General features: G+C 52.7%; 1 protein-coding gene across 1 annotated transcript in view; it reads right to left on the reverse strand.

Annotated features, from left to right (window-relative positions):
- Positions 1-4,891: 4,891 nt before the first annotated feature.
- Positions 4,892-27,687, reverse strand: part of ZFYVE27 (zinc finger FYVE-type containing 27) — a 53,854-nt gene continuing 31,058 nt past the window's right edge. Inside the window, exon 12 of the mRNA XM_076009881.1 lies at positions 4,892-5,078. Coding sequence (XP_075865996.1) covers positions 4,990-5,078 — 89 coding nt within the window. The 3' untranslated portion in view covers positions 4,892-4,989. The remainder of the gene's footprint in view (positions 5,079-27,687) is intronic.

Raw genomic sequence — 27,687 nt, forward strand, 5'->3', positions numbered from 1 at the left:
GTGAGCAGCCCCTAGAGTGCAGACCTCTCTCGGGGCACCAGCGCTATCCACTCCCTCCCTAAAGCCCCCCAGCTGGGCATGTGAGGACAGGCCGGATTGGTGGGGAAGGGGAGGGTGAGGGTGTTGATGAGGAGGGCTGAGGAAGCTTCTGGAGTGATGGAGATGTTCCTTGATCTGTCTGGTGCTTACACAGGTGTATACATGTAGAAAAAAAATACATAAACTATGCGGTACATTTAAAGATTTATGGACTTTACTGTATGTAAATTTCTTACCTTCCGCCCCCACTCTATGTAAATTTCACCTCAATAATAAAAAAAAAAATAGCAATGGAAGAAAGGAGAGAAAAGGCCCCCCACAGGCACCCATAAACCAAGAAGCTGGAGACCTGCTTACCTGCTCTGTGGGAAAGCTTAAAAAGAGGTACAAAGGCCAACGATGTGTGAGAACCTCGTTCCCAAATAAGTCATAGTCCTGATTTCTAACAAAGTTAGTTAGTTGGCCAGCAGGTGGCCCAAGTTCAAGTGCAAATACATAATTCAAAACGTGCTCATGGAAGAAGACTTGAAAGCAGGCAGTAAGGCCGCACTTACAGCACTCCAGCCCTCTTCCCCACGGTCCTTTGGCCTCAGTCGCCCCAGTTCATCCTCACAGCAACCCCGAAGGGTGGCTACATTTAGAGGGGCACAAACAGAGGCCCCAGGGAGTTCAAGGACTTGCCCCAGGTCACACTGCCCGTGCCAGACTCAAACGTAGGCTCACAAGTCTGTGCCCTCGCTTCTTTTTTTTGAGATAGAGTCTCGTTTTGTTGCCCAGGCTAGAGTGAGTGCAGTGGCATCAGCCTAGCTCACAGCAACCTCAAACTCCTGGGCTCAAGTGATCCTACTGCCTCAGCCTCCCAAGTAGCTGGGACTACAGGCATGTGCCACCATGCCTGGCTAATTTTTTCTATATATATTAGTTGGCCAATTAATTTATTTCTATTTTTATAGTAGAGACGGGGTCTCACTCTTGCTCAGGCTGGTCTCGAACTCATGACCTCGAGCAATCCACCCGCCTTGGCCTCCCAGAGAGCTAGGATTACATGTGCCCTCGCTTCTACCTGCAGAAGAAAGCGTGTCCCTCCTAGGCCACCCTGCATTTGAGAGCAGGGCAGATGTGTGCAATTATTTGTCTATAGCAATAGCCAATTACAAGGGACAGTCATTTTACCCAAACTTGCTTTGGGGAATAATTTTGTGGGGAGGCTCATGGTCAGCCTTTTCTTCGGTAAAACCTCTGCTCTCCTGAGACAGCAGTCTTTGGGATGTGCTGGGTTGAGAGCCGTCTCTGTCTGGCTCATTTATAGCCTTCAGACGGCCCAGAGTGCAACCCTGCAAGGTTAGATGAGAGAGGACATGTCTTCCCTTTGACAGGTTGTATAACAAGGCCCGAAGAGGGCGTCAGCCGCTACAAAGGAGGGTCCAACAACGAAAGGGATGTTTTACCATTTGGCCAGGACCTGAGGTCTCCTCAGACAGGCAAGGGGTGGATGTGATGGCTTCAGCCAGCGGCTTGGTGGCACAGAGAATTAGAAAGATGTGGTGGGCGCCGTGATTGCCCACCCTAGTCATGTCCTCCGCTTAATTGCTGCAGACTCCGGTTTTTGTTCCAGCCCCAGAAGATGAGTCATGACTGTGCTAAGGCCGACGCTGTCCTCTCCTTCGCTTTTCCCAGAGTCTCCCTGTCGCATTTGCCCTTGCAGTTAGGACACAGTTCTAGCCCATGAGACATAAGGACAAATCTGCTGTAGGGCTTCTTGCTTCCTGGTGTAAGAGTTAGACAATGGAAGAAACTGCCCCTCCCTCCTCCTTCCTGCCTTAAATGTGGTTGACTGAGGGCATGATGGCTGGAGCTGTGGCAGCCATCCTGCCATCCAAAGGTAACAAGCTTAAGAAAAGCAAGCACAATGAGAAGGGCTGTGCAGAGAGATCCAAAGGGCCTAAGTCCTTGTTGACATTTTTCATCTGTTCAACTCTGGATCAGATTCTGAGATAATTCAGTGTCATTATGATTTAACCTACTGCCTGCTGGGTCTTCTGTTACTTGTATCCTGTCTGACTCAAAGAGCAGAGGCAGACAGACACAGGCTGCAGGATTCAAGTCACATGATTGAGACCAGGTTAAGAAGCTGGAGCAGGCCAGTGGAAGACCTGGAGGGCAACAGGAGTCATAGCTCCGTGGCATCACCAGGCCAACGAGTGCATTCTCATCATTTCCTGGACTGTCTAGCCTGCCAACAAAAGCCAAACCATGGCCCACTGCTTTGATGATATTCCAGGTGTCTCTCATCAGTGATTACCCAACGCTAGTGCACAAATAGCCATTGCCCTTTACGGCCACAGAGTTACATGGATCTGGGTCTTTAACGTATTGTAACCTTGGGCAGAGGAGAGAAACTGATCTGCTAGGCAAGGTGATCTCTTTTCAATTCAGCCCGATACTAAAAAATAGCTGGATTCAATGCAACTGCCATCCATGCATTAATGAACAGGACAGCTATGGCAGCTTTTTGTCTTCCTTCCTGATGGTAAATTATTTTAAACTGCTTGTGTTATCAGGAAGTAGGCTGCAAAAGCCACATGAATTAAAGATCAGACCTGAGGCTTCAGATACTTTTCTCACTTGTGCAGACACGAAGGCTCCTCTGGCGTCCAGGGAGCTCGCAGGCAGAGGGCGAAGAAGCACCAATCCACACTGCCTATGCGCCGATTCATCAGAGAGGACGATTATCCTCAGAGCATCCAACAGGGGCAGGCCAGAGGGGTATCTCAAGATCTTCAAAACCAGGGATTCCAAATTCATGGCCAGAAAAAAGCCACCAATCTGGGACTAGTTCAGAATCAATACGAAGCTAGAAGTCTGGATTCCAGGTCAGAGCTGAGCCCTAAAATCCAAAACTACATAGAACAAGACCATAGCACAAGCAAGACACAACAGAAGCATCCTGGAGAGAGATCTTTGCGAGAATTTTCTTCTGGCAAAGATTTTTCTGCCACCTGAGCCTAGGCCCGCAGAGGGAAGAAAGCACTTTGGCTGGTGCGGGACAGGTGGCAGGAGTCTGGCTGCCGCCAGGGTCCTCACAGGTGGGTGTTCATACCTCGGGAATAATCATCACAATGGTTTCATTTGAGAGCTTGCTGTGTGCCCAGTGCCGTGCTAAATGTCTTTTCCAATCCTCACAAAGCCCCAGGATTTAGGCCCTATTATTATCTCCACTTCACAGATGAGGAAACTGAGGCCAAATTGACTTAAGTCAGTTTCCTGAGGTCTCACTGCTGGTGAGTGGTAGAGGCAGGTCTCAAAACCCCAAGCTCTGAATCCCTCTGAATCCCGAGTCCGCCCACTCTCCAGCTCCCTCCTCCTCCTCTGCAAGTGCTTCCCAGACACAGAGCAGATCACACCCTCTCTCCCAGCAGTGTGTCGTGCTATGCGGTGTGGTTGGTGCGTGGTATTTACTGCTGCCACACGTGGTTGGTGAGTGCTATACCGTGGTTGGTGCCAAGATTTAGTGCTGCCACGTAGCGATCTACTGAGCCCTGAACGTGGTTCTTGTCTCCCCAACAGCCCTGCGAGCTCTCTGGGGACCGTAAGAATTTAGGGTATGCTTTTGGCTGCAAGTAACAAAATGCCCCAATAAAAGTAGCTCAGTAATAAGGACATTTATTATCTCATCCAAGAAACCTAGAGGCAGGGGACTTCTGGACTTCCGGATGATGTCAATTCAGTGGTCAACAAAATCAGGACTTTGAGTTATCCCTGGCTTTCTCTTGGCTTTGCCCAACGTGGTCATAGAGACCTGTGACAGTGACAAACATCTCATGCTCACACAGTAACACACAAAGACAGGAGTGTATGCCTTGGTCCCAGGTGCTCCCCTGTACGCCCTTCTCCTGGCGGCTCACTGGCCAGTCACTAGGCCACTGAGCACCTACCACATGCCCACACCTAAGGCAACCCCTCGCAAGGGGGCCGGGAGCACATGTACTCAGAGGGAAGACAGGTTTGAGCTAATTTATATTTGGCTTTGGGGCTGGAGAAGGGTCAGGAAACACACGGCTACCTGACACCAGAACAAAATATGGTTCTGTCTGCAAGGAAGGGGGTTGACTGTGAATGGACAGCCACAGGACCTGCCCCGGGACCTGCCACAGGGGCGCTCAGCACCTGGGCGTGTGCTAGCTGCTGGGCACGTACACGCTGGTGGTAGCGAGTGGCACCAGTCACTCCCAAGCGTGGCTGGAAGCAGCCTCCCTGCCCCTAAGCCACAGTGATTTTAGTCATCTCATAGTATGTCAAGTTAAAAAATGTATTCCCTTTGATATGGCAGGCATATTTGTCCATAAATATATATATAAGTCATATCAGGTGAGAGCAGTGTCAATCTCTAAGAATAATATCAATAATCCTATTAACCGATATTTCTTCGTGAAGCTCGCTGCGTGCCTGCCAGCCCTGTGTCCCCCGGCACAGCCTCTGGCGTGGCATGATGGCCACGTGGGAAGGCAGGATTTGGCAGATTTTTAGGATTTTTAAGAATGCAGGCTGTGGGGTCAAAGCCCAGCCCTCCCGCTTGCTGCAGTGTGATTTAGGTAGTCCTAATTCTCTGAGCCTCAGTTTCTCTGTCCATAAAGTCGGGGGGGTCACACAAGCACTCTGGCCTTGGAGTCCTAGCAGACCTTGGGTTCCAATCCCAGCTCTGGCACAAACTAGTCATGTAAACTTAGGAAAGTGTCTTCACCTCTTTCGGCTTGCATTTGCTTACCTACGAAATGAAGATAATAAAGCCAACCTTAAGGAGATGCCGGGAGGACTAAATAAGACTACATAGACAGTTCAGAGCCCAGAGTCATCATTCAAGAGAGCACCCAGGAGAGCAGTGTCTAGAGATCACAACAGATAAAGACTGGCCACAAAAGCCAGCCGAGGATCTTGGGAGGACAGCAGCCTTCAGATGTCCATAGGGCTGCCATCTGGAAGGAGCACTGGGCTCGCTTGGTGTGACTCCAGCAGGCAGAAGCAGAGCCACAGGTGACATCCTAGGGAAGGAAACTTAGTTTTAAATAAGGAAGATTCACCCTCTCCCCTCGGAGCAAAAGCCTCATGGCTAGTGACTCTGGAAACCCAGACACCCTCAGGCAGAGGCCAGCTGGGCCAAGACCCCCGTACCTCTGGGAGCTAAATGCATCCAAGCAAGGAGACCTAACCCCAGCTTCCCAAGATGTTAAGGAGTTCCTCTCTTATCCAGTCGTCCTCAAACTTTTACGTGCATGAGAACCACTTGGGAAGCATGTCCAAAAATCCGTCTCCGGCCCCTCTCCTAGAAGATTCAAACCCAGTGGATCTGAGCTGAGGATGTGCACTTCCAACAGGATGACGCAGGCTCGTGTGGTCCAAGGACCAAACTCGAGGACCCTTGCCCTAAACTCCCACCTGCTGCTGTTTCAGGGACTCAAGGTTTGGGGCCCAGCCCACAGTCAGAAACATTGTACACAAAGAACCACTTTGAGCTTAGAAAACAGGCCCAGGGGAACCATCCCCACCCTTGGAGGTGCCCAGAGCAAGAACAAAGCAGGTGCTAATGAATTTGGGACCTAAATCAGGAGGTGTGGCACGCAGCACCTAGGAAGGAGAGAAGTTATTCAATGTGATCGCCTGAACAGTCGGGGATGAGCCAGAGTGTCAAGGAGCTCCTCTGGGACAGGCACCCACAGAGCCAGCCCTGGGAGGGAGACCTGGGGAGACCCGGAACCCGTGGATGTGAAGGGGGCAGGGCTCAACTGCAGGGGCACCACCAGCCTTGAGGTCTGTGGGAACAGCACCCTGCAGCATTGCTCACTGCTGGGGACCCTGAGAACGGGGCTACGCACACACAGTCCAAACCCTCTGCAAAGCATTCAAAGCCCCCCCCAGAGGCAGGCCCCAGGCCACCCCACAGGCAGGTGTCTTCTCTGAGTGGCCCCTCCTGGAACTGATTTATTTGCAAAAAACTGGGAATTCTGTGGGCAAACCCTGCTCCTAAATCATCCCAGGCCCCTGCCAAGTGGATCCTACCATTCTGAGCTCACCCAGCTCTTGCTCACGTCCAGACCTTCCCACAGGTGTGCCCCTCCCCTGCCCTGCCCCTGTGTGTCTTGGTGAATCCCACTCAGCATTCAAGACCCTGTCAAACACCTCCTCTTGTGGGAAGCCTTCTCCGGTGTCCTGGACACACACACCCAGCTATCTGGGCCCCAGCACCGCACTGTATTCAAGAGCAGAACTTAACACACCGCCATGTGGCCCCACTCCTAGAGATTCAAACCCAGTAGATCTGAGCTGAGGCTCTGCATTGATCTTGGTCTGTTTTGCTCACTGGTGTATCCCAAGTGCCTAGGACAGTGCCAGCACGTCAGAGGTGCTGGGCAACACCTGTGGAATGCATGGACTTCACAGGACAGAGGCTGCTAGCCACTTCCACCAGGTGAACCAGCAAGTCACCCTGGAACCAATATTCTCACCTGGGCGCAGAGACTCCTGGGAGCCCCTCTTGGTTATGCAAAGGCGGATCAAGTAGACATTCATAGCCCAGGACCTCCTGTAGCCCACAAAGACCTTCACTCCCCGTCTCCCTTGGTACACAGAAGTAATTACTGCAGAGCAGGTGGGTAAACTTAGAAGGACGTCCCGCCCTACCCCTGCACCTTCAAAGGCGGATAAGGTGACATCCCCATGTCAGGACATAGCATCCTACGTCCTGAGAGTTTGAGAAGCTTCACTCCAGTGAAGTGGTTTGATGCTGACTGAGACCAACTTGGTAGAAATCACAACAGGCTCCAAGCAGAGGGGCGTGAGGATGCCCTGGGTCTAGATGTAACCCCTGGCCTTAGAGGCTCAGGGAGGGGGTGCAGGCTGGGACCAAAGCTCACTGCCTCTTAGGACTCAGCCCCCAGGGAGCTGAGTGAACATGAACTTAAAGAACTAGCCCTTTGAGAGCCTGAGAGTCGGGCAGGCCCACAACCTGCATGAAAACCAGAGCAGAGCATCCCTGCAGGACGGCCCAGGACTGGTCCCAGCCATTGAAAACCCGGAGTGGAGGGGTCACCCTCTCCTGATGTCTTTCCGATAGGCGTTTCCAAGCGCGACTAAGCCCAGGGACGGACTAAGCACCACGGATTCCTGGGTCATTTAGGAGCGGGGAGGAGGCCTCACCAGGGAGAAACCAGCAAATGGATTTTTTGCATGATTAATTAGAAAAATAAGAGGCATGATTACATTGTGACAAGCTGATAATTTAGCACCCATTCAACCCGTTATTTGTAATTATTTACACAGCATGTATTTAGCGAGGATGAGGAGAGATTGCTTTTCTCTTATAAACTTGAACACCTTTCTTGAGGTTCAAAAATGGATTTATTATTGGCAATTTTCTAAACCAGACAGCTTCCTGGGGAACATAGGCACCATTTAAAATTTAGAAGCTGAGTAAATCACTCGTTCTGGTGAACAGCACGGCGTGGCGTGAACGGGTCCCAGAGGCTCAGCTGGCTGAAGCTGTCACTGCGGTGGTGGCCGCGGAGGACCCGCCCGGGGTGGGTGGTACGGCGGGCTGGGGAGGGCGTGTGGCCGCCGTGTCTTATAACTGGCACGTGTGCGTCCAAACAGAAAACCGCTCCAGCAGCAGGTCAGCCGTGCTGCGGAGGGTTTTGTTATGCTGTGTCTTGTTATTCCCACTCGGCACACGTCCCCTTCGGTGGCACACGTCCCCTTTGGTGGAGCCGCCGCGGCTGCGTAGCCCAGGGGCCGGCAAACGACTCCTGCAAAGGGCCGGAGAGTGAATATTTTGGGCTCCGCAGGGCCAAGAGGCAAAACTGACCAACTGTTCTAGCTGAAGGGCTACAGAGTCTTTTTCTTCACATTTTATATTTAAAAATGTGAAGCTGTTCTTAGCTCGGCAGCACAGACCAGGTGGTGAGCTGGATTTGCTCCGTGGGCCGTACTTTGCCAACTGCTGATTCAAATGCGGGGTTATTGGGGGAGGATGGAAACCCGAGTGCCCAGGCCCCAGGTGCGTGACTTATTAAAGGGAGGTTTTGGTCCTTTTATTAGGACAATTTCATGGCTGATAAGTCCTTAAAACAGTTCTGAATAAAATAATGCTACCTGATGTTTGCAGAGCACTTTACAGCTTCTTCTCCAACTCCATAAACACCACCAGCACCACTAAGCCAAAAACCCAGGAGTCATTCTTCATCCTCCTCCTGCCTTCTTCCTCCTGTCAGCAAGTCCTGACGGTCCTGCTCCAAACTACAGCGGAAACCAACCACCGGATGCAACGGATCCTTGCGTACCAGTGTTCATAGCAGCCTTATTCACCTTATTCACCATGGCCGCCAAGTGGAAACGACCCACATCCATTTGCAGGGGAACGTGGCGCATCCATACAATGGAATGTCATCCAGCCCTAACATGGAAGGAAACGGATGAACCTTGAAGACATTATGCTAACTAAAATAAGCCAGTTACAAAAGGACAAATATTGTATTATTCTAATATATGAGGCACCCAGAATAGTCACATTCGTAGAGACAGAAAGTATAATAGAGGTGACGGGGACTGAGGGCAGAGAACAGGAAGTTATTGTTTAATGGGTACAGCGTTTCTGTTTGGAGTGATGAAAAAGTTCCGGAAATGAATAGTGTGATGGTTGTACAATATTGTGAGTGTACTTAATGCCATTGAACCATAAGCACTTAAAAGTGGTTAAAATGGTAAATTTTATGTTATGTGTATTTTATGATTTTAAAAATTAGAAAGTTAAAAAATACATTTTTTAAAGCCTAACCACCAGCCCCATCTCTCCTGCCACTACTCTAACCCAAGTGACCAAGTGATCTCTGGTCTCTTAACTGGTTTCCTCGTGTCCCCACACTTCCCTACGCTGGACTCTCCCCAGAGCCACAGAAATCAGGTGAGTACTTTCTTACTTAAAACTCTGCAGTGGCACCACCTGTGTTCTTCCAGCAGCATCTGCTGTGAGCGTGTCTAAAATGTAGAATCTCGGGCTCCACTCCCACCCTCCAGCCTAGCTCTCCTTCCTGTTTCTACCTTAGGACCAGAAAAGTTCATTCCTATACTTGGCTCCCCTTTCCAGCCTCCCTTGCAGCTAAGAGCAGTTCTGATTAAGGAGAAGCCAGCAGAATCTGCCGTGTACACCACGTACAGCAGGAGGAGGAGAGCACAGACAGCCACAAAAATGTCAGCCCAAACCCAGTCAAGCCACCGAGCCAGTAGCAACAGCCATCTGGCTCCAGTCTTCTTTTCGAGTGAGAAAAATAAACTTCTATTTGTTTATGCCACTGTTGGTCTAGTTTACTGCAACACAACCCGGCTCCAGGTGCCCTGAGAACGAGATCCAAACGCCCCGCCAAGGCCTGAAGCCCGGCGACAGCCTGCCTGTCCTCTCGTGCTGCTCTCCCTCCACCTGCTGGGCTCCGGCCACCCGTCACAGCCCCTCACTCTCTCCTCCCCAGTAAGGCTCCTTCCGTGGCTGGCTCCTTTGTGTCAACAGCCTTCAACTCCAAGTGTAACCACCCAGACTGCCTCTCTCTGTCGGTCCCTCTGATGTACGTTGAGTTCCATCACCCTCTTATTTTAATCTGAGTGCTGAGCACTCTAAGAAAGAAACACCATATTGTTTATTCATTCATTTGTTGCTCGTACATCTCCCCACTCTCATGCTAGAGTATAGATCCCCGGAGAGCAGGGACCTTGCCTGTCCCGTTCACTGCCGTATCTCTGGGCCCTAGAATAGCCACTGGCACAAGATAAGGGCTCCATAACTCATCACTGTTTAAATAATGAATGAACTTACAAGTACTCGTGACATCCCTCATGCAGTGGTTCTAACTGCTACCCTCTGACGTAACCAGGATGAAAGTATTTAAAACCATTTTGCTAATGAGCAGAGGAAGTTCAGAGAGGTAGAGTGGCTCTCAGAGAATAGATGGCACTTTTGTCCATGGCACAGAGGGTGACCTGTGAAGTAGACATCACAGGATCCAGTCCCAGCCTTCACCCTTTGCCTGCCGTGTGACCATGACAAGTCACCATCTGTCACAGTGCAGTTTCCTCTTTGAAAAGGGAGATTCCTCCTAAGATTCCCAAGAGGATTAAAGGACACAGTTCACAGACAGCACTTGGCACAATGCCTGCCACATGGTGAGCACTTAAAAAATAGTTATTCTCATTATTAATTCATATCGATTATTCATTGGCATCTGTAGTGAGAGCACCGTAACTATTCTGTTAGCTTAAATACTACACTCCATAATAATGAATGCCAAACCAGGACTGGCACGTGGGGCTTCTGACCTCAGACCCAGCACATCGCCAGAAGCCCCTCTGTCCCCCCCCACCAGCCACAGTCCTACTCTCCCCATCTAGCAGCTAGCGAGCCGGGAAGGCCGGGGTGGATCCTGTTGGGGGGGGAGCGAGGGGCCCCAGCGGTGCCCTGTTTGCCTGGCTGTGGCCCTTGAGACCCGCTCCATTCCCATTCGCACTGTGTGCGACCTTCCCTAGCATGGAGCAGAGCAGGCTCCTGAGCTGCTGGCGGGACTCAGGGAGCCACTCATGGGCCTGTCAAGACCTCCCTCCCTAAGGCCTGGGCAGTTCCCAAGGGCATCTCGCTTCGGGCTCCCGGCACACATTCCACCACGGTATATAGCTGAAGATGAAGACGCCCTAACAGTGCTCGCAAGCCCGCGTCTGCACCTGTGTCTGCAGGGAGGGGCTCCCTGAGCTCTACCATGGAGGCAGCTGGGGCTCAGTGCACACTGAGGCTGCTCCTTCCCTCCCAGGAACCCCTCTCTTCGCTGCAGGGTGGGAGAGCGTGTGCTTGGAGGCGGCAGTCCCCTGCCCGCACTGGCTGATGGTGGAACCTGCAGCAAACGGCTTGAACCCTCCAAGGCATAGAGTGTGCACCACAGTCGCCAGGGCCGGGGACAAAGGGAGAGGTGGGGCTCCACGCAGAATAGCAAGGACTACCACTTACTGAGCACCCACTGTATGCATGCACTCTTCTCCATCCTGTGCCCAGATTGCCTCACGTAAGCCTCACAGCAATGCTGAGACATGGGCTGTTGTATCTCATTTTGCAGATGTGAGAACAAACGAGACAGAAAGGTTGGGGAGCTTGTCAGAGTGACACAAGTAGGGAAGTGTGGGAACCAGCTTGGCATCCAGGCAGTGTGAACCCACCTCCTCCCCTCTGGCTCCACCAGAACCCACTGGGGTAAGCACAACATGACCCACCTAATTGCCCCCACCATGGCAAAGACCAGGGGCAGGAAGGGGCTGAGAGCCTGCAGGAGAGAAGGCAGAGCCCTGGGCACCAGCCCAGGCCTGGGGCCTCCTGGTCCCGGGGTTCTTTGATGAGCCCTGCCAGACGCAGCATCTGCTGCCCTAAAGGTCAGGCAGGCCCCACTTATGAGGTCCCGCCAATGGATGTGGGAGCCACTAATAAGGGCATCATGACAGACAGAGGCCAGTGTGCCAGCGTCTCGGGAGATGGCTCTCCCTCCATCCCCCACGCCAGGGACACGGGGAAGGGCCTTGGGGAGGGGCAGGGGGCCCCTTGTTGGGACTGGGCGTTCTGGTTTCTGCCTCCCCTCCCTCCCACTCCTTGGAAAGTTCTGTCCTGGCCCCTTCTATCCTTCTGTCCTTTCTCCTCTGACCACCTGGAGGCGAGTCAGTGATCTTGATTCTCGCTGTGTAATGATTCCTGTCTGCCTCAAAGGCAGGGAGAGCTGAAGAGCAGACATCTGCCTTCCCAGCCTCTCCCCTTCCCTTGCGCACTTGACAGATGAAGTTGCTGAGACCCAAGCATCATAGAACCACAGACTCACAGAACACCGCTGTTCAGAGGACTTTAGAATCATCTTGTCCTGGGGTTCTCGACAGAGAGTCGTATTGTCCCCTAGGGACAGTTAGAAAAGAGTGGGGTTGTTTTGGTGTCACAATGCCTAGGCATGCTACTAGCATTTAATAGGCATGGCCACTAGCCACGGTGGCTCACGCCTGTAATCCCAGCACTTGGGAGGCTGAGGGGGGAGAATCGCTTGAGGCCAGGAGTTTGAGAGCAGCCTGAACAACATTTTACTGAATTTGAGCAATATCTTTAAAATTGACACTTCCTTTATGTGTGTTTCAAAACTAAAGAACAAGTTATGAAAGTAACTACTGATCATTACATGATTATTAGTAAAAATCATTTTGTCATATCGATCACTGTAAGATGGCCTCCAAGATCCTGGCCCCCTGGTGTGTACGCCCTGCACAGTCCCCTCTCCCTGGGTGTGGGCAGGCCCAGGGAATGAAATGGGATGTTAAGATCAATTGACTTTGAGTTCATCAGAAGAGAGGTTACCCTGGGAGGGTGCGGCCTGACTGGGTGGCCCTTTTAAAGATGGTGATGCACCAGAGAGATCTGGCCTGGCCTGGACGATGCAGCCTCCATGAGCTCCACAGCTGCCAGGAAATTAATTCTGCCAAAACCACATGAGTTTGGAAGAAGTGCCCAAGGCTCAGATGACCCTACCTGCCCCCTCCGACACCTCTATTGCAGCTTTGTGAGACCCTGAGCAGAGGACCTGGCTAACCTATGCCTGGACTCCCAACCCGTGGAAACTGGGAGGTAATAAACCTGTGTTGTTTTAAACCGCTGAACTTGTGGCCATTTGTTACAGCCGCAGTAGAAACCAATGCACGGTGTGTAAGGCCTCACGCTGGCAAGGGGAGAGCCAGGATTAACACGTCACGGTCCTCGCACCGCGTAGGAATCCTTACCACTGCCTTGCAGCTGCCAAAACAGAGAAGTGAAGTGTCTTAGCCAAGATCACACAGTTGGAAGTGACTGAGCCAGGCCAGGAGCCAGGGCCTCCAGCCGGTTTGCTCCACGGATGGTTCCGCAGGTGTCTGGTGGGCTACCCCTCCCTGCTCACTGCCAGGTCCTTATGGGGATGCGTGGTGACTGCTGGTGACAACAGGAGCCCAGGGCTGAGAAGGGCAATGCAGAGGAGGCAGTTCCCGTTCACAGACTCGCTCCCCCATCCCACCTGGTAACCTAGGTGAGCGAGTGGGCCCAGTGCTGCCCATCTCAGCCTCCTGTTTACTTCCACTAGCACCTGCTTTGTTCTCCTCTGCAGGCCTGGCACACAGTAGGCACTCAATGGATCGTGGAGTAAACAGTGATGACTTCTGTTCCTCCTCTAGGTCGCACGTGAGGCAGAGGCGAGATCTGAGATCTCAGGCCCAGGGAACTCCATCCCTTCTCTTCCTTGTCCTGGTCTCTAAGGAATTGAGACTGGTCTTTTTCCTGGAGGTCTAGGATGCAGCCCCCACCGTTGCCAGCTCTGCACCAAGTCACCCACTCCCTCCAGCCTCTGGGCTGAGTCCAGGACAAGAGCACCCCCTGCCAGCGGTCTCCTCACCTGGAGCCTCCGGTGTTCCCAGACACAGCACCTGCTCCCTCTGCTGGCAGAAGCGAGAAGTGCGTGCAGACCCCTCCCAGGGGCAGATGTGGGGAGGCGCTGGGAAGACAGAGGGAAGGGCTGCAGGGAGTTCCCAGCCATGACCCCCTGAGCCTACGAAGAGGCAGGTGGGGAGTGCTGGGGGCAGTTGGTAGCCTGGCCTGATCCTGCCGCAGCCAGGGGCTCCTGCGCTGATGGGTGTGGGCCTGGCCTCCGCCTGCTCACAGGGCTGGCAAAGCAACATGCCTCAGATGTTCTGTCTTCACTGAGCCAGGTCTGGATTGGGGTCCCCAGACCAGGAGGGGGCACGTTGCTTCCAGTAAGAGAACATTTTACTCTGAGGGAGGGCAGCCCTCTATCAGCCCAGCTTGCAAGCCACCTGGCCCATCCCATCATAACAGCCAGCACTGCACACCTACTGCATACATACCTCATCTAATCCTAGCAGCCATCCTGCCGGTGGATCATATTGCTTCTAACATACAGATGAGGAAACTGAGGCACAAAGCAAATGATAGTCAGAACTGGAACCCAGGTCTGTGTGGCTCTGAGAGTCCCCGCTCTGCCCGTGCCCTGTGCCTCGCACATTACTTTTCATCCTACAGCCAAGGAGGTCCCTTACCCCAGCTGGTCCTGAGGTCACACAGTTGGAAGTCCAAGCCAAGGCTGGCTTGGCTGTGGCAGAAGCTGGAGGTCGCCTGGTGTGGTGGGAATGGCCAGGCTCTGGGACCCGACAGCACCACGGGCACCTGCTGGCTGGGCGGCCTTGGGCAAAGCGCTTAACCCCTTTGAACTGTGTTCTCATCCGTTCCTGACTTAGAAGGTGGTTGTGGGGATTAGAGACGTGTGTCTTGTTCCCACAACAGAGCACCTGGACATAGAATGCGCTCCCACGTGTGTGGTGGCTTTAAAACATGTCCACAAATTCCCCAAGACTCCTCCCTTCTCTTGAGCATCAGCTGGACGGAGTGACTTGTCCCCAGTGAATAGAACAAGTGGCAGTGAGGGTGGGCAACCTCAGAGACAAGGAATGGAAGGCGCTGCACCTCTGCCAGGCTGGCTCGCTTGGATCACTTGCCCCGGGGAAGCCAGCTGCCGTGTCATGAGGTCTCTTGAGCTGCCCACTTGGTCTCTGGCCAACAGCCACCGGAGTGGACCTGGAATCAGATCCTCCTGCCCCAACCAAGCCTTCAGATGACTGCAGCACCGGCCAACACTTGACGGCAACCTCACGAGAGACCCTGAGTCAGAGCCACCCAGCTAGGACACTCGAAGTCCTGATCCGCAGAATTATTTATTATAATTATTTATTATATTATTGTGAGATCATAAATGTTGGTCATTTTAAGTGTAATGTTTATTAGTTATGAAACTATAACACAACTTTATAATCGGCACCTTCGGGCCAGCAATTGCTTTGAGGCTGAGCTGCCCCATCTCTGCCACAGCATGGTCACGGAGAATGTGCCCTAAACAGGAAAGAAATAAGGACTAATATTTACTGAGCACTTGCCATCTGCCAGGCATCGAGCTGAGCACTCTACATTCATCTTCCTAGCAGCTCCTCCCAAAAATGACAAGGTAGAGGCTATCATCATGCCCACTGTGTAGATGAGGAAACTGAGGTGTCAGAGGTTGAGTAACCCACCTGAGATCACACAGGGCAGTAGCAGAGCTCAGATTTGAATTAAACACCACAACTCCAGTGCCTGGGTGCTTAGCCACTGTGTGGCCTGGTCCCCTGAAGTGCACAGGGGCTCCAGGGCCCATTCTGCCTCCTGTCCCCCCAGGCCCCGCACTGCCACCACCCATTTGCTCTCCTGGGAGGGTGACTAAGACAGGTGCTGGGACAAATCCCACCCAGCCTGTTGTCCCTTAGTCAAGGGGCACCTCTGCCCACACATACCCTCTGTTCCTCTCCCTGCTGCCAGGTGAGTCTGCCCCTCACCCACCGCAGTGCTGGTCCCTGATGACCTTTAAAGTGTAAGGGTCCTTCATGTCATCTAGTCCAATCCCTGTCTCCCCTCCCCTTTTTTTTCAGATGTAAAAACAGAGGCCAAGAGAGGTGCAGTGAGTTAGCTAAGGACACAGGCAGCTGCAAGAGCTGAGGCCAGAGCCCAGGCCTCCCGGCTCCTCTCATCCCAGCCTGCCTCCCTCCCAGTGCGCGGGCTGCCCCAGCGCCGCCATCGGCCCAACCCACCCGATCCAGGTACCTGGGAACCGCACCTGGGCCAAACTGCCCAGCAACCTCCATGCCCAGCCCCCGAGAGGGCCGGAGGAGGGGGCTTATCTCCACCTGGGATGCAGCTTGTCTCACCCCACGCCCAGCCCTCCCTGCCAGGCAGCCCTGATTAATGGGCCAGTGCTATCTTATCTCCCAGCTGCAGTGGTCAGGGGTTGATGGGAGGTGGCAGGGCCCGGGCAGAACACACTCTGCCCCTGGATCAACCTGAGAGCAACACAGGAGGGTGGAGAGCAGGATCAGAGGGTTCCAAATCGAGCTGTTCTCCAGCCTCCACCTTGTTCTCCCACCTGAACTGGCTGAGCCACCGTAAAATATGTAAAGCACAAGGTTAGGTCCAGTACTTAACAATGGTTCAAAAAATGGCAGCTATTGTCACTGTTGCTAGTTCTTGGAGTCCTTGGGCCAGAGCCTGCCCTGGGGTCGAGCTGTCTCACCTCACTAGACAAAGGCAAGATCCCCCCACAGCCTGTGGGGTATAACCAGGAAGTCACCTCCCCACTCCCGCCTCAGGTGTCCCCTCTGTAAAACAGGCACACGTTTGGGACTTAGAAATGGGGTTATAGATCTGATTTTCTTTATGTTATTTTACTGAGTAACCCGAGGACAGGCTTAGGGGTCTCTCCAGCTGTAAGGCTCTAGCAAATCCCTTCATGCTCAGTGTCCCCATCTGTACGGGGTGTGACAATCTCCACACTGCCCTCCATACAGGGTAGTTGGATGAGATAACTTCCGAAAGCCCTTTTGGGACTATTCTATGTCATACCTGGAGCATGGGCTTCAGATCCCAGAGGGAGTCAGACACCAAACTCGGACCAACTGGTCTATTCACAGGGTCAACTCCAAAATCCAGCTCAGCTCTGGGAGAGAAAGAATGCCTGAGTCACAGGCCCTCCCAAGGCCGGGACTGAAGGAGGCCACAATGTCCCTCTTTGCCCAGGACTAGTCAGGGCTACCCCTCTTGCCCAGGTGTGGTAACCCCCAGTGTTAATAGCACCACTTTCACTCTCCAATGTGTCCCTGTTTGGACAATGAGTTATATAGTCCCTAGGTTGAAGGAACAAAGTTTTGTCCTTCCCTTGGGACTGTGGGACTCCATCTGACCTTGAGCGAGTGGCCAGCACGTCTGCAGTCGGGCAGGGAGCTCCGCCAGGGCTACAGGGGCCCAGACTCAGAGCCCCACTGGCTGGGCTTGGTCGCCACTGGAGGGACCAGGGAGGCCCATCCCCCTTTCCCTAGCTCTCTCGAAAAGGGTGGTCACCACACAGGGACAGGAAGCAGAATGTGTGGCAGGGTGGGGCCAGGTGGAAAGGGAGGGAAGAACCAGGGAGGGATGGACTTTCAGATGAATAAATAAGAGAAGAATGGATGAATTGGAGGAGAGAGGGAGGAGAGAGACATGCATGAACGGATAAAAGGGGAGAATGGGTGCATGGAAGAAAGGAGGGATGGAAGGATATTGAAAGGAGGATGAAGAGATGGATGGACAGACAGATGGAGGGAGGAACGAGGAGAGCTGGATGTGAGTCCTGCGGGCCCCTTCCCCATCCCTCTGGCAGGGCACAGCAAACGGGGAGCCCAGCGAGGACTCTGCTTCCAGAAGGACACACAGCCTGACTCCCCGGGCCCCAAAGAGCCCATCTTCCCTCCCCCACTGCAAAGACACTCCCAGGACCGCCCCTTGCCCCGCACTCCGGGCCCCTTGCCACTGCCCCTTCCCCTTCCCCAAGGGCAAAGGGCAGCACAGCCAAGGAAAGCTATCTGCTATCAGCCCGTTTCAACCAGCCCTGTTTACTCTGGGTGGGCAATTAACCGAGTCCCCTTCCCAGATCAATTAACAGTGGGGACCTGCAGAGAGCACTAGGAGCACCTGAGAGTAACCCGGGACAGGCCGGGTTACTCATTGACGCACCACGGGAATCGATGGGCGCTCCCCCCAATCCTGCTCTGGGGGTCCCATCGGCTACCCTTTCCTGACTCAGAGAGGCACCCAGGTCCCAGGGGGCCCTTAGCTCAGACAGGCTGGCACGAGATGCAACCAGAAAGCGCTTCCTCAAGGTGTGCACGGCGTGTGCCGCTGGGGTCCTGGCCTGCCTGCCCCGGCCAGCTCCGGGCTCAGGCCAAAGGGCCTGTGTAGCCCCTGGTGAGGCTCACGGGCCTCAGGAAGGTTCACAGACCCTTCTCTCCCCGCCTACCAGCTGAGTGACCTTGAGCAAGCTACCCCATTACCCTGGGCCTCCATCTCCTGCTCTGTAGATCAGGGATGATGGCAGGACAGGGCGGCTGCCAGGATTCAGTGAGTTGACATATACAGTACATGTGGCCTCAGAACATTCTAAATGTGTGCCAGTCACACATCTAAGCTTTGGACTGCTTTGGGGAACTGGGACACCCTTCTCAGTCATTCATTCTCTGGCTCCTTCTACCCTCCCGTGGGCTTCCCTCAGGTACCAGCAGACACTGGGAGGCCTCACTGCCCAGAAGGTACCAGAGCTTCCTGGTTGTCACCACTATAGTCGCCACCAGCCACATGTAGTTATTTAAACTTAAATTAATTAATATTAACTAAAACGAAGCAATTAAAAAGGAATGCATGGCCAGGTACGATGGCTCATATCTGTAATCCCAAAATTTTGGGAGGCCTAGGTGGGAGAATTACTTGAGGCCAAGAGTTCAAGACTGCCCTGGACAGCATAGCAAGACCTCATCTCTAAAAAAAAAAAAATTTTAATTAAAAAAATTGCAGGCCAGAGACAGTGGCTCATACCTATAATCCCAGCACTTTGGGAGGCCGAGGTGGAAGGATCCCTTGAGCCCACAAGTTCAAGACCAGCCCGAGCAACATAGTGAGACCCCATCTCTATAAAACAAAATTTAAAAATTATCTGGCAATGGTGGTATGCGCCTGTAGTCCCAGCTATTTGGGAGGCTGAGGAGGGAAGATTGCTTGAGCCCAGGAGCTGAAAGTTATAGTGAGCTATGAATCCCACTACATTCCAGCCTGGGCAACAAAGCAAGACCCTGTCTCTAAGAAAAAAAAAAAAAAAAAAGGAGGGGAATGCTTGTTACAATATGGAAGAACCTAGAAAACATTATGTTAAGTGAAAGAAGCCAGACACAAAAGGTCATATACTGTGTGACTGCATTTATATGAAATGCCCAGAATAGACAAAGCCATAGAGACAGAAACTATTGTGGTGGCTGCCAAGGGCTGGGGGAAGGGGGGTACGGGGAACAACTGCTTAATGTGCACAGGGTTTCTTTGGGGGCTGACACAAATGCTTTAGAACTAGATAGAAGTGATGCTTGCATAACACTGTGAATATACTAAATGCCGTTGAAATGTTCACTTTTAGATAGTTAATTTATGTTATGTGAATTTAACCTCACTAAACAAAATTAAATTAAAATCCAGCTCCTCGGTAGCACTAGGCACATTTCAAGTGCCCAGTAGCCACGTGTGGAGAGCACAGATATGAAACCTCTCCATCATCACAGAGATTCTGCCAAACAACACTGGCAGACACACTTGACCTCCAGGTAGTCAAATAATTATAGTGATAAAACCTCTTCACATACATAATCTCACCTGATGCTCTCACCAGGATGGCATCATTGTTTTCCTTTAAGACGTGGAGAAATTGGGACCCAGACAGGGGAAATGCAGCCCCACAGTGGCACAAGAAGTAGCAGGCCAGGGACTTACACTGGGTCCAAGGTCCTTTCTCAGAGATGAGCGTGGCCAGGACGGTGTTATCCAACACCGGTGTCTGCCCGCCTGGCTCTTCTGCCCACACTCTGACTCCCGGTTTCCTATCAGATCTGCTCTCCCCCAGGAGGGCCCTGGCACCAGTTTAAAGCAGAAAAGGGTGTGAAAGTGTGTGGTCTGGAAGTTGAAGGGTGCTCAGTTCCTGTTTGCAGACAGTGTGGGGAAGAGAACTTATTGCCAAGTGATTTGGAATTTGCACAAAAATTCCAGGAAGCCAGAGGCTGGGTAATGTGAGCCGAGGGAAGAATGCACCTTTCCCTGACCCCGAGCAGCCTCGCCACAGAACTGGGTCAACAGGGCACAGACCTCTCTGTCTCCATCGGACCCCGAGCTGGCCTCGGAGCCCCCCAGGGAGGGTTGGGGAGTGGCAAATCTCAGGCTCTTTTAGTTTTCTTGACTTTGGCACAATCTTGACTTGTGGGGCAATGGGAAAATTATGGGATATTGGGTGAGTCGGAGTTTTGTTCAAATCTAGCTCCATCCACTTACTGCCTGGGAGACCTTGAGTAAATCAACCTCTTTAAGCCTCAGTTTCCTCATCTGTGAAATGGGGACTGTCCATGCATGCCTCCCTGGTTGCCGTGAAGATGAAACAAGAGAACAGCTATGACTCCCAAACACCCCGTAAAGATGAGCTATCCTCCCCAGGACCCCAGCAGTTCTCCATCCGTGGGATCTTTCCTTAAGCACAAACCTCTGGGAGGTCTTAAGGCTCAGGTTCTCATTGGTAACACTGATAACAGCACCAGGCCCGACTCACCCAGGGGCAGAGCACAGTGCTGGCTGCCCTCCCTGTGCTCAGTGTTTGTGAGCCGGGTCAGATCAGGACACCCCCCACTGTGTGACCTTGGGCAGGTTACTCAATTACCTCTGATTCTCATCTGTAAACGGGCTGATAATAATGGCAGGTGTCTCACGGCATTGTCAAGAGGGTTAAATGAGATGATAAGGCACTCAGAGCAGGGCCTGGACACACAGATGCCTGCTAACACCATTATTAGTCACAGCCCTGAGCAGGGTGCTAGGGCAGATAAAACGGACATGCACCCAACAACGACCCCAGGCAGAGGGGGACAGGGAATAGGACAGGACAGAGGAGGGAATTCCAGGATATGTGGAGCTTCCAGGAGAGAGTTCTCATTTCAGCCTGCAGGAGGCCCCGCAGCAGGGCCCTGGAGAGAGGCAGTGGCCTGTGCACAGCCCCCGTCTGAGCCAGCATTTGTCATCCTGGTCTGCACTCTGTGAAGTCGCCTGGGAGGGAGATGTGCTGAACTGGGGTCCCTGCAGGCGGCCCTGTAATAGTTGCAACATCAAGTTTGGGAACCCCTCTGCTCTCCTGGCCGTGGGGTGTGCCAAGTCAGCCAGCTTGGTCCAGGTAGGCCCAGGAGGCCAAGGACAATTCACAGCCACAAGAAGTTATCCCCAAAGCACATCTGCCCATCATATCTCTTAGAATTAAACAAAAGCACACGCCATGACTGGTACACAGGGGTAAAGAGTGCCAACTGGTACGGCACAGACACGGCCCGGTTTCAGGAGAAGTCCAACCAATCCGAGTAGACTCCCGGCCAACACAACACCCAGAACGGCCAAATAGCGCGCACCAACTGCAGAGAACCCATGTCAGCCGTGTGAGGACCTGGGCGGGGGCCACACTGGGCAGGGGCCGCGGGGGCAGACGAGTGCCTGGTGCCCTGAACCAGCCCTAACCACCCTTGCCCCTTTCATCTGTTTATCCGTTGAGTCCCCACTCGCCACATCATTTGGAAACAGGGTTGCTCTCCCTTAAAAACGATGGCGGAAAACATTGATCCATCTGTGCTTCTCAGCAGGGCCTCCATCAGCATTGGGCAGGATGATCCTTGGTTGTGCAGGGCTGTGCCAGACATGGCAGGAATTTGGCGGCCCAGCCCCTGTCCACCGAGTGCCAGGCAGCCCCAGCCGTCCTGACGACCAAGCCCACAGCCCCAGGAGGGCCACCCACCCAGCGGGGAAGCACTCCTGCCTCAGCTCCCACTTCCCAGGCGAGGCGGTTGAGACCCGGAAGCCGAGCAGCCGGCCGCCAAGCATCGGGGGTGGAACTGAACACAGGGGAGCTACGGGAAGTGGGCTGAGCCCAGGTTTCCCAGAAGGGGGCAGAGAGGAAGTGGGGCGCCCTGTGTGAGCATCCCTGCCCTAAGCTGCCAGCTGGAAGAGCTAGGGCCCCGTAGCCCTCCTGGGGCCTGAACTCAGCCTCCAGCACAGAGGAGCCATTCTGGGGCCAGGCGAGAAAGCCAGGACCACATCGGTGGCCCCGAGGGCAAGTGTCCAGCCGTTCCCAGGCTGTGGCCCCAGCTCCCTCCCAGCAGAGGACAATTGCTCCATTGGCTGGGGTGGGGGAGAAGAGGATCAGTCAACTACTTCCTCACCCCCAGAGCTGCGGGCTCTTCCCAGACAGCGCCCGCTCCTTAATGAGGCCATTGTCAGCTCAGGATTCCCTGGCACTCCTGCCCTGGGCTTCCCCTCCACAGCCCTGCCCTGGGCCCTCCCCAGGGGTCCGGACTTCCTCCCCTGCAGCCCCAGCACAAAGTCCCTGACGCCCCTCTGACCTACTGTCCCCTTGCTAGGCAGTCACTTCCCCCTCCCTGCCTCTGTTTTTTATATCAATCAGAGATGCATGGAGTGCCAGTCGACTTCTGTTCAGCATGAGAGAAGCTCTGTCCTGAGAGCATGTAATTCCAGCCAACAGCAAAGAAATCTGCTGTTTTATTTACGGGCAAATGAACCGTTCTGTGTCGATTTGGGGAAACATGGAGAATAGTTTATGAACCTTTAGTGCTGCCTTCGCAGGCCCTGGGTGGTCAGGATAGAGGCTAGAAGATGGTTCTCAGCTGCAACATTTTATAAATCTGGGGTCCCAGGGCCTCACATGGCCATAGCCAGGCTATGAGAGAGTGGGGGCCTGCGCCATCCACCTCCAGTGATTGCACAAAACCTTTGGAACACTTAACACTAGCAGGGTTTTTTGGGTTTGTTTTGTTTTTTCATGGACCACCTCCATAACAAATTCTTTTTTATTTTTATTTTTTGAAACAGGGTCTCACTCTGTCTCCCAGGCTGGAGTGCAATGGTGTCATCATAGCTCACTGCAACCTCGAATTCCTGGGCTCAAGCAATCCTCCCCTCTCAACCTCCTAAGTAGCTGGGACCACAGGTACATGCCACCATGCCCTGCTAATTTTTCTATATTTTGTAGAGATGGGGTCTCACTATGTTGCCCAGGCTGGTCTCAAACTCCTGACCTCAAGCTATCCTCCCAAAGTGCTTGGATTACACCCGTGAGGCACCATGCCCTGCCAACACTAGCAGTTTTAAACATCTTCAAGTGCTTCTCATTTAATCTTCCCAACAAATCTGCAAAGAAATTCTCCCCATCCCTGTTTTGCAGGCGGGGAAGCTGAAGCACGGGGAGTCGCATCTTATCTGAGTTCCCACAGCCCATAAGTGATAGAGGCAAGAGCCTAACAGCGTCGGCACCTTTGACTCTGTGTCCAGTGCTCTCCCACTTTCCACAAAGAGGAGGCTGTGGAGCGCCTCTCCACCCCCTGCCAGGGAGTGGCCTGGTTGTGATTGCGGGCTATTTGTGTGTTTGTTTATCGGCTGGCTCTCCCTCCAGACTGCGAGCTCTCTAAGGGCACAGACCCAGCTGACATGGTCACAGCTGCTACAGCCTCTCATGGAACAGTCTGCTCCCCTAGGGCCCTCCTCCCCTGCAAGGCGGTCTGGGCCAGTGTCCGGCCAGATGGCACTCCCCCCAGCCACTTCTCACGTCCACAGAAGGAAGTCTGGCTCTGCTTCTTGGCTGTGTGACTCTGGGCAAATGACTGACCCTCTCTGAGCCTCAGTTTACTCACATAAAATGAAGATAATAATGCCTCCCTCCCTCACAGTGCTATTGGGATAAAAAAAAAAATAAGATAATATATGGGAAAGCTCAGAGCATACCAGGCACCTAGGAGGACCTAAACAGGTACTCAAGAGAGGAAGGATTTAAGCAATTTTTAAAACTAACTCTAACCTTCTCAATAATTCTATAAGGAATTACAGTTTTTCATATCCCCATTTTACAGATGGGGAAACTGAAGCACAGAGAGGTTTAAGTGGCAGTGCTGAAATTAGAACCCAGTCTGGCTCCAGAGTTCACACCCTTAGCCAGCACAGGTGACTGCCTCTCTGATGTCCTTCTAGCCAGGGTCACCAGCTAGCCACAGCCTAGGGACTCCTGGCACACTGGGAACGGAGGGCAAGGGAAGCACGATTCCGCCTTCTCTCCACCCACAGCCCTGTCTAGAGAACGCCAGCTCTGTCCACCCCATCCCGCTTGCTTGCACTTCCGGCTGGCACTCTTAGAGCTGGACCAAGCCCCAGACCCAAGAGAAGCCCGGCCTCTGCCTTTGTTCTCCAAGCCACGTGAGATCCAGGACAACCTGAAGAGGTTGTCAGTGGCCAGACTCATGGAAGGAAGGACTGAGGCTCATCTCCCTGGCCACTGGATTTGGTGACCAGCGAGCCCGGCTCCAGCCCCGCTACGGCCAGCGCCCACTGCTGGGCGGTGCCCGGCGACCCGAGCAGGCCTGCCCGACCGCCCTAGAGCGCGGGCTGCGCAGCAGAGAGGCGCCGCACCGCCGGGGGCTCTGGGACAGATGTTGACTTTACTGTTGACGAAGCCAAAAGGCTGGAAAGTAAAACAGCGCTGGAGGTGTGGTAGGAAGAGCTCTAGACTAGGAGTCGGGAAGGTCAATTTTTAGTTTCCTCTTATAGAAAATGGTGGGGACAGCAGGTCCCTGCCAGCACTGATAGTTCTATCAATTACACAGACCACACGCCCCGGCTGTTCAGCCAGCGCTCGACAGTAGCTGCTATGAGGACAGTGACCCGGCAGGGGAGCACTAAGTTTGCAAAAGGCAGACGACGCCAGGAGACTGAAATAATGAGGAGACTCTGTCCTACCACTTCAGGTACCCTGTGCTGGCAGGACCTCCTCACAGCCCGGGCACAGGAGAGGTGACAGGGACCCTGGGGGCCTCCTTCCATTCCTCAGCCCACCTGAAGCCAAGGACACATCGACCTCAGTGCCGTCATCATGCCAAGCCCCTTCCCTTTCGTTATCTCATTCCATCCCCAGCCAACCCCATGATGGATCACGCAGGGCAGAGCGGTCCTCCCTATTTCCCAGATCATGCAACTGGGACTCACGGGGGAGCAACTCGATAGCCAATTAAAGGTGCATAGCTCAGATCGTTTGAATCCAAGTTTGGTGCCCGCCCCACTGCCTGTAAGGCCTTGTGAGGAGGCACGGATGGGCAGGGGGTGTAGCTCTCCTGGCCCGTGGCTCAGTTGCAGCTCTGATGACAGAGTTACCAATACAGGGCACTCTGAGGGTGCTTCTCTCATCCCCTCATTCGTTATCTCAGTGAGTCCTCACCAACGTCCAGTAAAGTAGATGCTATGAACCCCATTTTACAGATGAACAAACTGAGGCTCAAAGTCCAACATAGCACATGTCCCCAAGGACATACAACTAGGAAGTACTCAGAATTCACCACAGAACTGTCTGACTCCAAAGTCCAGACTCTTCCTGCTACAGTATATTACCTCCATGTGTCTGTGTTCTCCACATGGATGAGGACCAACGCTCTTTCATGTCTATGCCTGGCCCACACAGGTTCTAGTTAATGTTGGTTCATGTAATCATTATTCCCAAATCCTAAAGCATTAGAGGGAACAAAGAAGGATTTTTCATGAAGATAGAAGTTACAATCCAACCAGAAGGTATAATAATCATGAAACTCTATGCTCCTAACAATAAAGCATCAAAGTATATAAAGCAAAAACTGATTTTTTTAAAAAAGGAAAAATTCACAAACCCACAGCACAGTAGATTTTGTCTGCCTATTATCAGAAAGCAACAGATGAAGTAGGCTAGCAGTTCTCAAACATTTTGGTCTCAGAACCTCTTTGTACTCTTCAAAATGCAGAACCCCAAAGACCTTTTGTTTACATGGGTTTGTATATATCACTATTCAACATATGAAGAAAATTCTAAGTTTATTAATTCACTTAAAATAACAATAAATCATTATATGTTAACATAAATTTTTATGAAAATAATTATATTTTCCAAAACAATTTTAGTGAGAAGAGTGGCACTGTTTTATGATTTAGCAAATCTCTTTAATATCTGCCTTAATAGAAAACACCTGGATTCTCATATCTGCTTCTGCATCCAATCCGTTGTCATATGTTGTTTTGGTGGAAGTAGATGAAGAAAATTTGGCCTCACACAGAAATGTAGCTGGGAAAGGGAGGAGTATTTTAATGGCCTTCTCAGTTAATTGTGGATATCTTCTTTGATACTACTCCAAAAATAGGCATGTAGTAGTTTCTTAAATGTTCACTGCAATATAGAATCTGAAGCCATGTCAATAAGCGTATCTTACTGTATTACCTTAAAATCTATCTTGTACTTTGAATGGCCATTTGAATTATGTGCAATTTTGACCTGGTATACCACTGAAAGGGTCTTGGGGACTCCCTGGGGAACCCTGACCACATGTGGAATACCACTGAAATAGACAATAAAAAAGTAGAAAAATGTAGAATTTGATAACCTAACTGGCAAGTTTGATCTAAGAGGTATCTATATAGAACAAACCATGAAAACACATTCTTTTGAATAAATGGTCCCCTCCATCAGCTGGAGGAAGGGTCTGGACAGACTGCAGATGCCACAAGATGGACAGACGCCCAGCATGCCAGGTGTTCCATCCAGCTGCCAAGGCCTGGTCCAGCCTCATCGAGAAGGGGCACCACATCAGAGCAAGCCTCTGTCCAGACTGCAGACCACAGAGAGAGACCGCGCCCCTGACGAATGCCCCAAGGCACAACCCCCATCTGGGTTTGGTTCCTATGAAGAGCTTCCCTCCTTGCTGTCACCACGGGGTCCCATGTCAGGGAGCCTTGAGAGTTCCCCAAAACAGAGTTGCCAGGTAAAAACTGTCCACCCTCCTCTTCCTGGGGGCTTCCAGCCTGGCCCCCCTGCTCTTTGGAGCCCTGGGAGCTGTCAGGTACAGACTCATTGGCTTTCTGGCCACGTGCAGTTCTTACATAAGCAGCAGCGGGAACAAAGGCCTGCTCTGTCCAGGCCAGGCACTGGGACGCCAAGAACAGCACAGCCGGCCAGCTGCCCAAGGGGCCAGCACCTTACACAACCACCTGGGGGGTTCCAAAACCCCTGCCAGTGCCCACGGCCACACCTCCCCTGGAGGGCAGAAGCCTGCAAAGCCTACAGGAGAATCAGAGTGCAGGCAGCAGAACTGCTGTCCAGAGCCCAAAACCAGAGCCAGGGACAAGGTGTCCCAGGGGGCTCTCAGAACACACGCCACATCTTTATCCCAAGTCGCATATCCCTTGGGGGGCTAACATTCCCAGGTGCTCACTGCATGCTGGCACTGCGCAGGGGGCTTCCTTTCCATTCATCTTATTTGTCCCTCACAGCCTGGCCCTGCCGAGGCCAGTCCTTCACTTTCTGAGTGGTCATCTGCATGAAGAACCTCTCCATGCTGGGGGTTGGGACAGAGAGGAGGGGAAGGGAAGGGCCCAGTTTGCTCTACCTAGACCCAACCAGGTCATCCTGGTCATCAAACACATCCTGCGCCACCCCGGGGGCTCTATCTGCTGAATTTTCTTCTGCCTCCTCTGCCTGCCTCATGCCTGTTTCTCACAACCAGATCAGATGAGGCCATGCCTTCTGCACCTCTGTGTCCCCATCAACACTCCCCCCACACCTTGTACACAGTAGGTGCTCCATGCATGTTCATTGAATATTAAGGAGTAGTGCCTCACCCCTCTTCACTACCACTGCAAGGACAGACCTAGGGGAAGACAGGAGCCCCGGAAATATCGGGGGCAGGGAGATAAAGGGAGGAGTGGAAGGGGCAAGTGCGCCAGCCCTCCTGCCTCCCAGCAGAGCCAGCCCCCAGCTCTCAGCCCTCCTACAAGACATCTCCCCAGGGCTCCCGCCCCACCAAGGGCTGGGAGGTCAGATGTCAGGCTAGACGCTCAGGAAGGAGCCCCCCCACCCAAGCCTT

The sequence above is a fragment of the Microcebus murinus genome, chromosome 14 (genome assembly GCF_040939455.1).
Source record: "Microcebus murinus isolate Inina chromosome 14, M.murinus_Inina_mat1.0, whole genome shotgun sequence".
Lineage (NCBI taxonomy): Eukaryota > Metazoa > Chordata > Mammalia > Primates > Cheirogaleidae > Microcebus > Microcebus murinus.